The sequence below is a fragment of the Juglans regia genome, chromosome 10, assembly GCF_001411555.2.
Source record: "Juglans regia cultivar Chandler chromosome 10, Walnut 2.0, whole genome shotgun sequence".
Taxonomy (NCBI): domain Eukaryota; kingdom Viridiplantae; phylum Streptophyta; class Magnoliopsida; order Fagales; family Juglandaceae; genus Juglans; species Juglans regia.
Window position 1 is genome coordinate 17022883 of NC_049910.1, and position 13123 is coordinate 17036005.

Sequence of the window (13123 nt, forward strand, 5' to 3'; positions counted from 1 at the left end):
TTGAAAATGATAACAAATTAATGGAAAAATATATACAAAAATTAATGATGATAAACAACTAAAATATAATTTCCAACCAAATTAATCGTTCGAATGAATAAATATGGTGTTCGAATAAGTTCGAACTATATTTGTTTTGTTCGAACAGTCCAGCAACCTTGCCGCTATATTTTCCCACCAAATCTCTCCCATTCAAAGAAGTAAATATAAGTTCGAACGGTTATGAACTTTTCCCAAGAAAAATAAATTAATTTTTCGTCAAGATTATTATTTGAATAGATATTAATTCCATGTTCGAATATATTTTGTCCCGTTCAAAAGGCTGTGCATTTTTTAGACAATTTTATTCGTCTAAAAATATCCGTTTGAATGGATATTTATTAATTCGAACGAATTTATAAACTCAGACAGGTTTTTAGACGAAAGTACTTTTAGGACAAAACTTAATTCATCTTTCGTCCCTAAAAGTTAAATTTCTTGTAGTGTGCCATTCCTATAGAAATTTGGAGACTGGGGATTCGAAGAAAGTGTAGCGAAGTGCCTAGATTTGCAAAGATTTCATTTTTTTAATAAAAGGTATTTTTCCTTCTTTGAAATAGTTAACTCCTAGTGATTTTACGTCACTTTCATATTTTTGTATTAATCAACCTCTTTTGATTATCTCCTTGTTATCTTATATCTTTGTTCTATTTTTGGCAATGAGTGCAAGTTCATTTAATCGATAATACAATCTAATATATATTATACGGGGGAGTCTTCAGATCTTTGGTAGATCTCTTCAAAATAAAAAATTGGATTATTGATTTCGTTCCCCTTTGTTTACGTATATGATCTGATATCTTAAAAGAGGTATTTACAAGTCGATCTTATTCTTCCAATGAACTACCTAAACCCTCTTCAACCATTCCCAAGACTCCATTCTTTTTACATAACCATCTTTTCATGCACCTCCTGTATACCCAGACTCTCTCTTTCACTGCACCTTGTTTTCATATTATTTATACAAACATCAATTCCTTTTTCATGCGCATCGAAACTTAAAAAGGTTTTCTAATTTCTGATCGCCGTTACTTTTTCTTGATAAAGTTTTCTGCTTTGAGAAAAATACAGAATCATGATCTGATATTGCTGATTTCATTCTTTCTTTCTTTTTGTGTTTTTAGGTCATCGATCAGATGCAAGGGGAAAATATTGAAGGCAGCGCGGGGACGACGCATCCTGCATGCGCTGCATGCAAGCATCAAAGAAAGAAGTGCACCGAGGAATGCGTATTGGCACCCTATTTTACAGCGGATAGAAGGAGAGAATTTGAAGCCGTTCACAAGGTTTTCGGCGTCGGCAACGTGACAAAGATTGTGAAAAGTCAAAGGGAGGAAGACCGGAAAATAGCGGTGGATTCCTTAATATGGGAAGCTTCGTGTAGGCAGAAAGATCCGATCTTGGGTTCTTATGGAGAGTATAGAAAGGTTTATGATGAGCTTAACCTGTGCAAAAGGCAAAATTACCAAAATCAAGTGATGCAATTATCAGGGCAATGGGGTAGTACTACAGGCTACAAAGCGGCACCGGGATTGAATATTGGATGGAGTGCTGGGAGTAATGGCATAAATAATAAGGGACTGAATATTAACTCGTTGAGTTGCATTCATGATAATGAACAGTACGGCATCGTTGATCCTTCTAATCCGTATTCTTATACAGCTTTAAATTATGAAGATAGAGCAGCAAAGCAAGAAAATCATGGTGGTGGTGTTCCACTCATGCAGCAGAACTCGATCGATGGATTAATTAACCAACAATACTATGTTCCAGGTAATTAATTTCTGATCTATTTCTTTAATCTATATATATATATATACAAATTTCTTTAATCTATATTATATATATATATATATATATATATATTCAAATTGGATGGTTTCTAGTAGGACTTCCTGATCACTACCCCGTTTAATTTACATTATTTCATGATCAATTCAAGATTCAGTGTCCGGCTGATCATCATCCTTTTTTTTTTTTTTTCCGATAAACAAACTTCCATTAGAAATACATTACAATGAAGTCTTATCAAACCATAAGGCTTGATGAACAAAAGTAGGAACATGATCCCACCACACATTAATATCAGATACATTCCAAGCATATATTGCCAAAGCGTGGGCCACCCCATTTCCCCATCTAGAGACATGTACAACTTGAACTTGTTGATCAAATCGAGACAGCAATTGCTTAGCCTCTGCAATCAAGTTTCCATTTGGTGCATAGGAATCCTCTCCACCTGCAGTAGCTTGGAGTTGCTGAACTAGAGGCAAACAATCGGACTCCACCACTAAATTAGGGATTCCCAAAGGCAAACATAATTATAAACCCCTCAGTACTGCAAGCAGTTCAATTGAGGCAGGTCCTTCTACTTCAGATTCAACTTTAGTAGCTGCCATCACTATCTCACCATGAGTGTCCCTCAGCACTACACCAACACCAGCCTTTCTCTTATCTTTGAAAATTGCACCATCAATATTAACCTTAAAACACCCACTAGGAGGAGGCTGCCATCTATAAGATTTCCTCACATCAGCAGAAGGAATCCTTCGAACCTCAGAATAGGCTGCATATAAAGATAAAGCTTGGCATGCACTATCCATAGGATCTAACACTAGCTGTTTCATTTGCATTTTATTACATCGAAACCAAATACCCCAACTTAATACAAACAACAAAGTGAAATCAGAGTCAGTACCAAATTGCATAACATATCTGATTGTACCCAAAAAATCCATAGGCACTGAACAGTTATGCAGAAAGGGAAGGTACCTGTTCCATATTGCTTGGATAGAGGGGCAATGCAATTATGCATGAGTAACATCTTCATCAGGTTCCTGACAGAAACAACATCCATCTACCACCACTACTTTTTAACTTCCATAACTTTTTATCTTGCATCAGTTTTGAACTCTCACCACACATGTTAGCATTCTGCGATTGAATCCCCCATATCCACCTATCATTGGCTGGCAACGCTGATAATCTGATCTTGAGGATATTATCAGCCACAATTGGATTGAAGAGAGCTTGGATAAATTGACTTTTCCAAGAATTAATCCACAATAGTATCAACTGTAACATCCTCATCAACATGCACCTGCCTATTCCCATGAATCTCAGGTTGTAAAATACTGAAACCTGGAACCCAAGGATCTTTCCAAATCCAAATCTGCTCACCTGACCCCACTCTGAATCTGCATCCCTCTTTGAGTCATTTCTTACCTGCATAAATCCCCCTCCATACATATGAAGGGTTAACTCCCAATCTTGACTCCAAAAAGGACTCATTTGGATAGTATTTTGCCTTGAAAGTTTTCTACAGTAAAAAATTTCCACCCTGTAACAGTCTCCATCCTTGTTTAGCTAATAGTGACATATTAAAAGCATGCAACTCCTTGAATCTCATCCCCCCTCTGAATTTAGACACACATAACTTTTGCCAAGTCAACCAATGGACTTTTTTCTCATCATTTCGTTGACCCCACCAGAACCTAGCCATCATCCCTTCAAGATCATGGCATAATCTCAATGGAAGCATGAAGCAACTCATAACATAAGTGGGAATAGAAAGGGCTACTGCCTTAATCAGAATTTCTCTCCCTCCTTGTGAGAGTAGTTTTTCTTTCCAACTCTGAAGGTTAGTCCAAACTCGTTTTTTAATACTTTCAAAAGCTTTGGCTTTTTACCTCCCAACATGATTAGGCAAACCCAAATATGTATCATATTGCTGGTATCTTCGCACCCCCCATAAATCTAGCAGCTCTCTTTGCTTAGCAGCGGCTACATTTTTTGAAAAAATCATAACTATTTTGTCTCTATTAATTTTCTGTCCAGAAGCTACCTCATATTTTCCCAAAACACGTTGCAAATGCCTAGTAGTGCCACCATCAGCTTTGCAGAAAATGATACTATCATCTGCAAAAATTAAATGTGTAATCATGGGAGCTCCTCTACACACTCTGATCCCTCTTAACAATTGCTCACATTCAGCCTCTTTGAGAAGAGCAATTAATCCCTTAGTACATAGAAGAAATAGGTAAGGGGATAGTGGATCCCCTTGCCTTAGTCCCCTACTAGGAGTTATAGGACCATGAGTAGCACCATTGATCAAGACAGAAAATGAGACAGTTTTAACACAAGTCATAACCAAGTCCACAAAAGTGTTAGCAAAGCCCATTTTCTTCATTATCTTCTCCAACAAAATCCACTCCACTCTGTCGTATACCTTTCTCATATCTAACTTCAGAGACATATATCCCTTCTGATCATATCTTTTAGTCCTCAAATAATTAACCAACTCATAGGCTAACAATACATTATCAGTGATCAAACGACCCTTCACAAATGCACACTGAGGTTCTGATATAACAGAAGGCAATAAGACTTTCAATCTATTCACAATGACTTTAGAGACCAACTTATAAATTACATTGCATAAACTTATAGGTCGGAAGTCAGAAACTTGCTCACAAGCTTTTTTCTTAGGAATCAAACTAATTAAAGTATGATTAACATCTCGGGGTAGCATACCAGAATTTAGTGAATCCAAAACTGCCGCAGTAATAGAATCTCCCACAATATGCCAATAGGATTGGTAGAACAGGGCGGACATGCCATTAGAGCCAGGAGCCTTTGTTGGGTGCATTTGATCCAAAGCCAACTTGACCTCCTCTGCTACATAAGGTCTAGTAAGCTGTGTATTCATTTCAGCAGTGGCTCTTTGATCAACACATCTTAAAACTTCATCTTGACCACCCTGCAAAGAAGAAGTAAATAAGCCTTTGAAAAAATTAGTGACTAGAGAATCCCTTTCCTCCCCCTCAAGCCAAACTCCTCTCTCATCTTTTAAACTCCGAATCAGGTTTCTCTTCCTCCTTTGACTTGCTTGTGCATGAAAAAACCATGTGTTTTGGTCTCCATCTTTTAGCCATTGAACTCGAGACTTTTGCCTCCACATAACCTCCTCCCTTTCCAGCCATACATGAACTTCCTTTCTTGTTTCATTAGCTCCAACTAAATCAGGACAGATAGCTTCCGAGTGTTGCAGGTCATCCAATCTCCTTCTTACTTCAGCCAATTTTTCATGCACATATCGAAAAGAAGATCTATTCCACACTGCTAGTTCCCTCCCACATCCTTTAATCAGCTTTAAGACATCCTCCATCTTGTTACTATTCCGAACACTGCCCCATTCCCTCTCAATAATCTATTCACTTTTTTGGAGGCAAACTTTCTTGGGTGTTTTCCCCCAACTAAAGGTAACTCAGTTTCAAAGTAAATTGGCAAGTGATCTGAATGGGCAATAACACCATGTCTAACCCTTGCTTGAGGAAAGACTTCCCACAATTGTTGGTTACCCACAAACCTATTTAGTCTTTCACTAACTCTTTGTAGGCCACTCCTTCCATTACACCATGTAAATCTTGGTCCCTGAAAGCTCAAATCCTGCAATGCACAATCTTCCATCACAGCTCTAAAGTTCTCAAGTTGAGCATAGGGCCGTAGCCTTCCCCCTCTTTTCTCATGCAAATAAAAGACCTCATTGAAATTCCCCCCCCCCCAAGCCATGGACCACTAGCAGATGAACATAGTGTTCTCAAGAGATTCCAAGTAAGATATCTACTACTAGCATCAGGGTGCCCATAAACACCCGTAAAACGCCAGTTAGCCAAGTCAGATTCTTGAATATAGGCATCTATATGGTATCGGGTGAAAGAACTAATCGAAATAGAAATATCCTTCTTCCACAATATAGATAACCCCCCACTACGCCCCATATAGTCAACAGAGAGACATTTAATAAAGCCGAATTTATACTTACAAATGGCCATTGCTTGTGCACGCATCTTGGTCTCCTGAAGAAACACAAGATCGGGATCTTCTCTCGTGATCAGATCACGAAGGCTCGAATTCCTTGTGGGGTCCCAAGCCCGCGGGAATTCCAACATAAGATTTTCATGGTTGTCAGCAGGGCTGGGATCCAGCCTCTACTGATAATTGAATTGGAACTTCATGGAAGTCACCCTCAACAGCATTCTAAAGGAGAAGCCTCCCCTTTTTCACACCCATCACTGAACCACCATTCTCGCTTCTTCTTTTGACACAGTTCGAGGTATGAGAAGAAGAAGACAGAAGAGCCTTCATAATAGCCCCGTTCTTCTTCCGTCGAGCACCCTTGAGTTCCACAGACTGAATGCGTGATGGACCCGTAGAGAGATCCATACATGCCGAACCCAATTTGCTACTCACAGATCCACCTTCCCTCGTAACTTCACTGGCCATTACTCCATGGGCCATAGATTCCTCAACCGATCCCAAAGAATGATGAAGCTTATGGCCCAAATGAGAAAAAGAACCCAACCTTCCAAAAACAACACCTTGCACATCGTCTTCCTCAACAACCATCCTCGCTCCAACTTTCCCTTTCCCTAACTCGTGCAATACACCTGACATGACTTTCGATTTGGCAGGAGCAGTAGCAATTTCCCCTAAGACATGTCCATCATTTCGCTTCGCAACCTCCGCTCATGACGGTTCAACATTTACAATTGCAGTTGCTTTAGTTACCAATCCCTCCGTAACTTCCCCAATAATTGCTCCGGTCTTAGTCCTCTCATCTTTGTTAATCGCCAAGTGTGATGGATCCGCCGTGGATGGTGGACGACGGTTGCCTTGATCCAAGGCTTTACAACCACGGCCTACACTCTGCAACCATTGGCCATAAGGAAAGTTGCCCCCATGTTCTATAGCATTCCCCCGCTGTTCACAATCCCTATATGCATGTCCAATCTTACCACATATATAACAGAAATCCAGTAATCGTTCATAGGAAAATCGAATCCAATAAGGTTCATTCGATCCTAGCCGAATCTTTTTTCCCCGCAACAAAGGTTTGGACACATCCACAGACATGGATGCACATAAACTCACCCCATTCAACTTCGCCATTCGACAAATCCACTTCTATGACTCTGCCACATGCACCACCAACCATCCTTCCTACCATTTCATTCCTTCCCATTAGTGCTAGATCATGTAGACGTATCCAGAATACCGCCTCTGTTAAATGCAGACTATACATTTGGAGGGAGCCATCAAATTCTTTCAGCAAAATCAACTGTTTGTCAAAAACCCACGACCCATCCCTCAGCACCCTATCTTCGTCCCTTTGATCATCAAATTCAGCGATAATAAACCGTGAACTCAAATCCTGCAATTTCATGGATTTACTCGGGCACCACACTCGTCTTAACATTTGTTTGAAAGCCTCTCTATTATAATACTTAGAGGTTAATAGCTGAACAATCAAACACCTTTCACCCCGAACCATGTTTGTTTTCAATACATCCACTTCGACTCCAATAACCTCTTCCTCCATCTCCATAAGCGATAATTTCCAACAAAGATCTTCCAACTCATCATCCATAATGCAATAGAAAATAACAACAGACAACTTGCAGAAGGACAGGGAACAAAACTCTACTCGTAGAAACGAGAGAGGAAAAAACCAAACCGTATCGGACAGCAGTTTGCAACGGTTACAAAATTGCCCTAAATCACTGGCCTAGCCTATGCTAATTTTCTTAGGCTGATCATCATCTGATGATACACTATCTTACTAGGAAAATTAAAATGCATGCATGGTTAAGTAGTAATGGCACCAAAATATATATGTAGATATGTAGATATATTCTTATATTTCTAATTTGGAGAAGGTTGGATCAAATTATATGTATGTTTTTTGCTATATATATATATATATATCATTAATGTATATCATGTATAGGTGATCAGGCAATCAAAACCAACTTTTTTGTTTTTATTTCTTGTTTCTTTTTGTTTTATATGACATTGTTTGTGACATATTGGAACAATATGATATATGGTTATTCAGTTGTATTATTTTGTTATTAAGTTATGATGAAATTAGGACTTTGTACGCGACTGTATGGTTATGAAGTGACTGGTTTTTACTTTTATTTGTTAATTTTTTGCTAGACTGTTGATTAAATTTCATTTGCCTTGATCAATTTATAGAAGTAATCCCTCTGATCTAATAATTAGTTGAAGTCTTGAATTGACAAAAGTTGTGGTGTTTGTGTAATATAAGTACAAATAAAAAAGACTTGTATCAGCTCAAATGATCTGTGAAAAGTAATAAAAATAATAATGAAATAATAGTGAATAATTCGTGAACAATAGTGAAGTAGTCTGAAAATATCTGAGAACAATTATGTTTCCGAACATACCATTAATTTTCAAATTTTCTTACAATTCATATTCTGCTTTATTAGAGATATATTTGAAAAATGTGTCTCCACATCGGCTTGTATCAATTAATTTAATAATATAATTTTTTCTCTTGTTTTCTCACCCTTTGAACTTATTGAGAACCCATTTGTTAAGAAAGTACCCCTAATTAGTTTGCTTAATTGTCATGATATTGTAGGTCAATTTAATTAGCCCCGCCCATCAATGGCAAGACGACAGATCAGATCATCATATGCCACGATTGTTTTTTGGTTCCGGACCGATCAAAGGCAATAATTGAATAATATTCATTTTTTCCGGTTTAGATTAATGGAGATTTCTTCAAGATTCTCTAGATCTAAGTATTGGTAGGAGTTGATGCATTCGAGGAGGAACTTAATTCGACTACAAAGTCCGAACCTTAGTCGATCGATCGATTCACCGGCAGGACTTTAAAATATTCTTTTTCTTTTTCTTTTTCTTTTCCTTTTCCTTTTCCTTTCTGGTAGCAAAATCACCTGCAGGACTCTATTCATTTTAGCTTTTGTAACCAGCACCATATTTTTTGTGCGATTGTCATATTTTAGTGGTCCTTCTTCGAGATAATGAAAAATGCATGTTGTTCAATGGGTCTGTTTACTGAATTTGACCGCTAGTGTATGTTTCTAATGTTTTAAAAAAACTAATGCAAAGTTTAGAAGAAAGGCAATCGAGGTGTGAAGTGAGGAGGGAAAGAAGATGGCAAAGGCCTATGGGGAATATATACAAGCTTAACTTTGATGCAGTTGTCGACTTGAAGAACAGGAGGATTGGCATAGGTATTATAGTCAGGGACTGTAATGGAAATGTTCTGGCTGCTGTTTGCTCTAGGAAAGATCATGTGGTTTCTCCTTATATTGCTAAGTGTCTTGCCTTGCAAAGGTCTATTGAGCTTTGCTTAGAGATGGGTTTCTGGACTGTCATGTTGGAAGGCGATGCAAAAGGAGTGATAGAGGCAATGCTCTCTGAGGAGTTGGATGAATCTGAACATGGTCAACTGATCGAGGATACAAAGAGGCTACTCGCACAAGGAATATTACGTTGGTCCTTGGGTTTTATACATAGGGAAGGAAATATAGTTGCACATAATCTTGCAAAAATGTCTTTACATATAGCAGATGAACTCTGCTGGATAGAGGAAGCACCACAGGAAGTTTTACAGTATATTGTAGATGATAAAAGTTGTACTGATTTGGGTTTATAATGAGATGAGTTATTCTTGATTAAAAAAAATTTAAAAAATAACTAATAATGAATTTATGTGTTTTTTTTTAAATGTTTAAAAAATATTTTCAAAAAACAAAAAAGAGAAGCTTGAATTACGGTCTCGCTCGATAATAAGAGCTGGACAGCATGATAGTATTACTTGTCTTGATTAATATTATTGTCATAGCCCGATACTGTAGCCACCCAGCCGGATTCCTAGGCCCAAGATCTGTTATGAGCCCAACCAGCCAGAAAAAAACATCAAAACGACGTCGAAAAATTAAAAATCTTCCCCAACCAGCGCCTTACTCTCATGTCACATGCATTTAGGTTGTAAATTGTTTTCAAAGAAAAGAGTATATACATGTTTTATCACGACCCCAATTGCTAAGGCAGGGGAATGTCATGGTGAAACTCCTCTGTCCACTCTAGAGTGTTTAAAATGGAGTGGTAACCCCTGGATCGATAAAGAACTGTCAACAGACCTCAAATGAATTCTTGTGAAGAGGATACCAGAGCGGGGTAACACCTAAAGCTAGTGGGTGCAACACATTGAAAAATACGACGAAGGAGAAATATGTGAATTGCCGTATCATATTGTATATGCGGTGATGACGAAATATGTGAACTGCTGCATAAGTTAAAGATTATGACGTAGTCACCACGGTCAAGTGGGTGTTGGATGATGCGGTAACTTGTGGGGAACCAAAGATGCATAGGGGAGCCGTGAGATATCCAACCATATATTACAAGAAATGAACAAGGCAATGAGCTCAAAGATGTGTTATATGTATATATATAGTAATATTTCATATGAGCTCAAAAATTGATTCTCTCGTTTTAAATTTTCAAATTTTAGTGGGTTAATTTTTTGATTTTTAATTTGTAAAAATTAAATTTAACATGTTTCCTTAATATTAATAATTGTTATGCATTTAAATTTCTCTTTATTTTAAATTAGTTTATTGTTGGGTTTAATTATTCTATTTTCATTTAATCACTACGTTTGAATTATTTTATTTTACTTGTTATTTTGAAACCGTTTCCGATGGATCATTTTTGTGACCCAAGATGTGAGGATTGGACCTCATTTCTTTCCCTGACTTTTTCTTTTCCTCTTTTTCTTTTCTCCTCATTTTTTTTTCTTCTCTGCCTTCTCTCGCGTGACATTCACCCTCCCTCTCTGTCCCGCGCGCTTCTCCCTCTCCTCCCAGCCACCATTGCACGCGCGTCGTGCATGCCACCGCCCAGCCCATCAGCTTCCCCACCGGCCAACGACCACCTCCCTCCATTCCCAGCTCCTCCATTGCCGCTGTTAGCCCTCACGCGCAACACCAAGCCGCAGCACCTCTTGTGTTCGCGTACCTCCATCGCGCCACCTCCGGCCACCATTTCTTCACCACTTCATCCTCAACCTCCTAACAACCCAATGCACCCAACCCCAGCTCCGATCCACCACCAGTGAAGTACATCCAACTCCATTTCCGATTTGGAAATTTTGCACTTCAACCACCCTCTACGCCGCCACCCACGGCCAACCACCACCACCACTAGCTTCACTGACATCTCTAAGCTCTACCCTAGCAATCTCGGGTCTTGGTTTGTCCCCTTTCAAAAGTGGGCTTTTGAGACCCACAGCCACAGTGCATTTGGCACTGTTTTGTTGCTGCGTTGTCGCTTCTAGCACCTCCGTGATCTTTCAAACATTATATTATAGCATTGAAAGTATTTTTCCAAATAATTTTTGAGATTTAAATATATTTTTGCACTAACTCATATTTACTGTGAATTGGTTGGTTGTGCCGGACTGAGTCCGAGGAGTAAAGGGACCAATTGGATTGGATGATGGAGTTGTTGGTGTGATTGGTTTATGCTATGAGATTTGTTGGCTGTTTCGGATTTAAATATTGGTGTTTTGCATTTGACGTGGGTTATGGTGGATATTGGTGATTTTAGGAAGTGATGATATATTTTAGAATTATGAAGGTTTTAAGTTTTGAGGAATTAAAATAAATTATTTAAGAAGCTTAGGCTTAAATATCGAAATCCCTAATTGATTGAAAACTTACGAAAATTACGTGATTATTTTTATAAATGACAATTTATAGTCGACTCGACATTTTTGAGAAAAATTTTGAAAAGCTAAGGAGTTCAGGTAAACGAGATTCCTATGCTAGACTTTGCATCAAAATAAAATTAACTGAGATCAATTTTGAAAATGTGCATGTTTTGTTATGAAAAGAAATTTTGGGAACGACCTAAGATATTTGTTCAGCATTACTCAGGAAATTTTGTATAAGAAGGAAATATTTTCTGTCATGACTATTGTAGACATGAGCTTCTATTGACATTTTGATTTCGATCTGTGCAAAAGAGAGCGAATATGAAATTTTGTGCATAAATTATATTTTTGTGATCTGATTATGTTATGTTCTGAAAATGTTTTGTACTCTATTATGATAAGATGTGATTTCTGAAACCTTTGGCATGACATTCTGTTTCTGTTCTGACCTTACCACGGGTGTAAAACGATGGCCTCTGTTTGGGTCGGTACCAACTTTTTTGTTTCTGGTGCACCCACTTTGGAAACAAAGTAGTTTTCTGCGTGGTCTTTCCTATGTGCCCACTCGGGACTCCGAGAATGATAGGGGAAGACTCACATTCTGTTTCTGCTCGGTTGGCCGCCGGGGTTTGCACAACCCTACCACGGAGGTTAAACATGGAATTATGTTCTGGTATGATGTTTCCGTTATGCTGTGCCAAGGGAATTTTGAATAAAAATATTGTGAACTTTCGCTCTCATATTTTTGATAACATATTTTGACTTTGCATTCTGAAAATAAAAAGTGTTTTGTTCTGCATTCTGAAATCTGTAAATACTCATATTTGCATACTAGTATATGTTCTATACTTACTAAGTTGTTGATAACTCACCCCCCTCTTATCTCCAATATTTTCAGATGATTTTTGGATATTTCAGCTGATGATCAAGACTATGAAGAATTGGGTGAGATGACTTAAGAATAGTAGATTAAGAGTAGAAAGTTTTCGATGAGTATTGGTATTTTTTATAATTATATTGTTGAAATGTGAGTTTAAGTGACATGTTGAGAAGTTGATAATTTTTGGGGTTACTGTATTGAGGATTTTATTTACGAGTATGTGTGGTTAATTAAATTTAAAGTGTTTACGTTTGATTTGAAACTTTTGGGAGAGTATTAATAATGTTGGAGTTGATTATCAGGTAATATGAGTTAACTCTCCAGACCCTCGGGGACGGGGCTTTACAATATTGACCACATGTTCCGATTTCCTCGGTTCAGTGTATACTTCATTTCTACAGTGGTCATTGCAAGATTAACGTCCTATTTGGGTTTAGACGTCCGAACGTCCCTCAAGAAACGTTTGAACGATCACTACACTCCGAACGTATGCTAATCTACATTCAAATATACTGTTACGTTCGAATGTTTGACGCCTAGCCGTTTGACTCCTAACGTTCAAACGCAACATTTCTATAGTTTGAACCTTTAGGTATACGTTTGAATTGTACATATCAAATGTTCGAATGTAAGGTCTCGTGGGA

General features: G+C 38.0%; 1 protein-coding gene across 1 annotated transcript; it reads left to right on the forward strand.

Annotated features, from left to right (window-relative positions):
- The first annotated feature begins 756 nt into the window (after window positions 1-756).
- On the forward strand, window positions 757-8612 carry LOC108993872 (LOB domain-containing protein 2-like). Its single transcript, XM_018968911.2, has 3 exons — window positions 757-849; window positions 1164-1812; window positions 8492-8612. The coding sequence occupies exons 2-3, from the start codon at window positions 1176-1178 to the stop codon at window positions 8503-8505; spliced, it is 651 nt and encodes a 216-aa protein (XP_018824456.1). The 5' UTR covers window positions 757-849; window positions 1164-1175; the 3' UTR covers window positions 8506-8612.
- Window positions 8613-13123: the final 4511 nt, after the last annotated feature.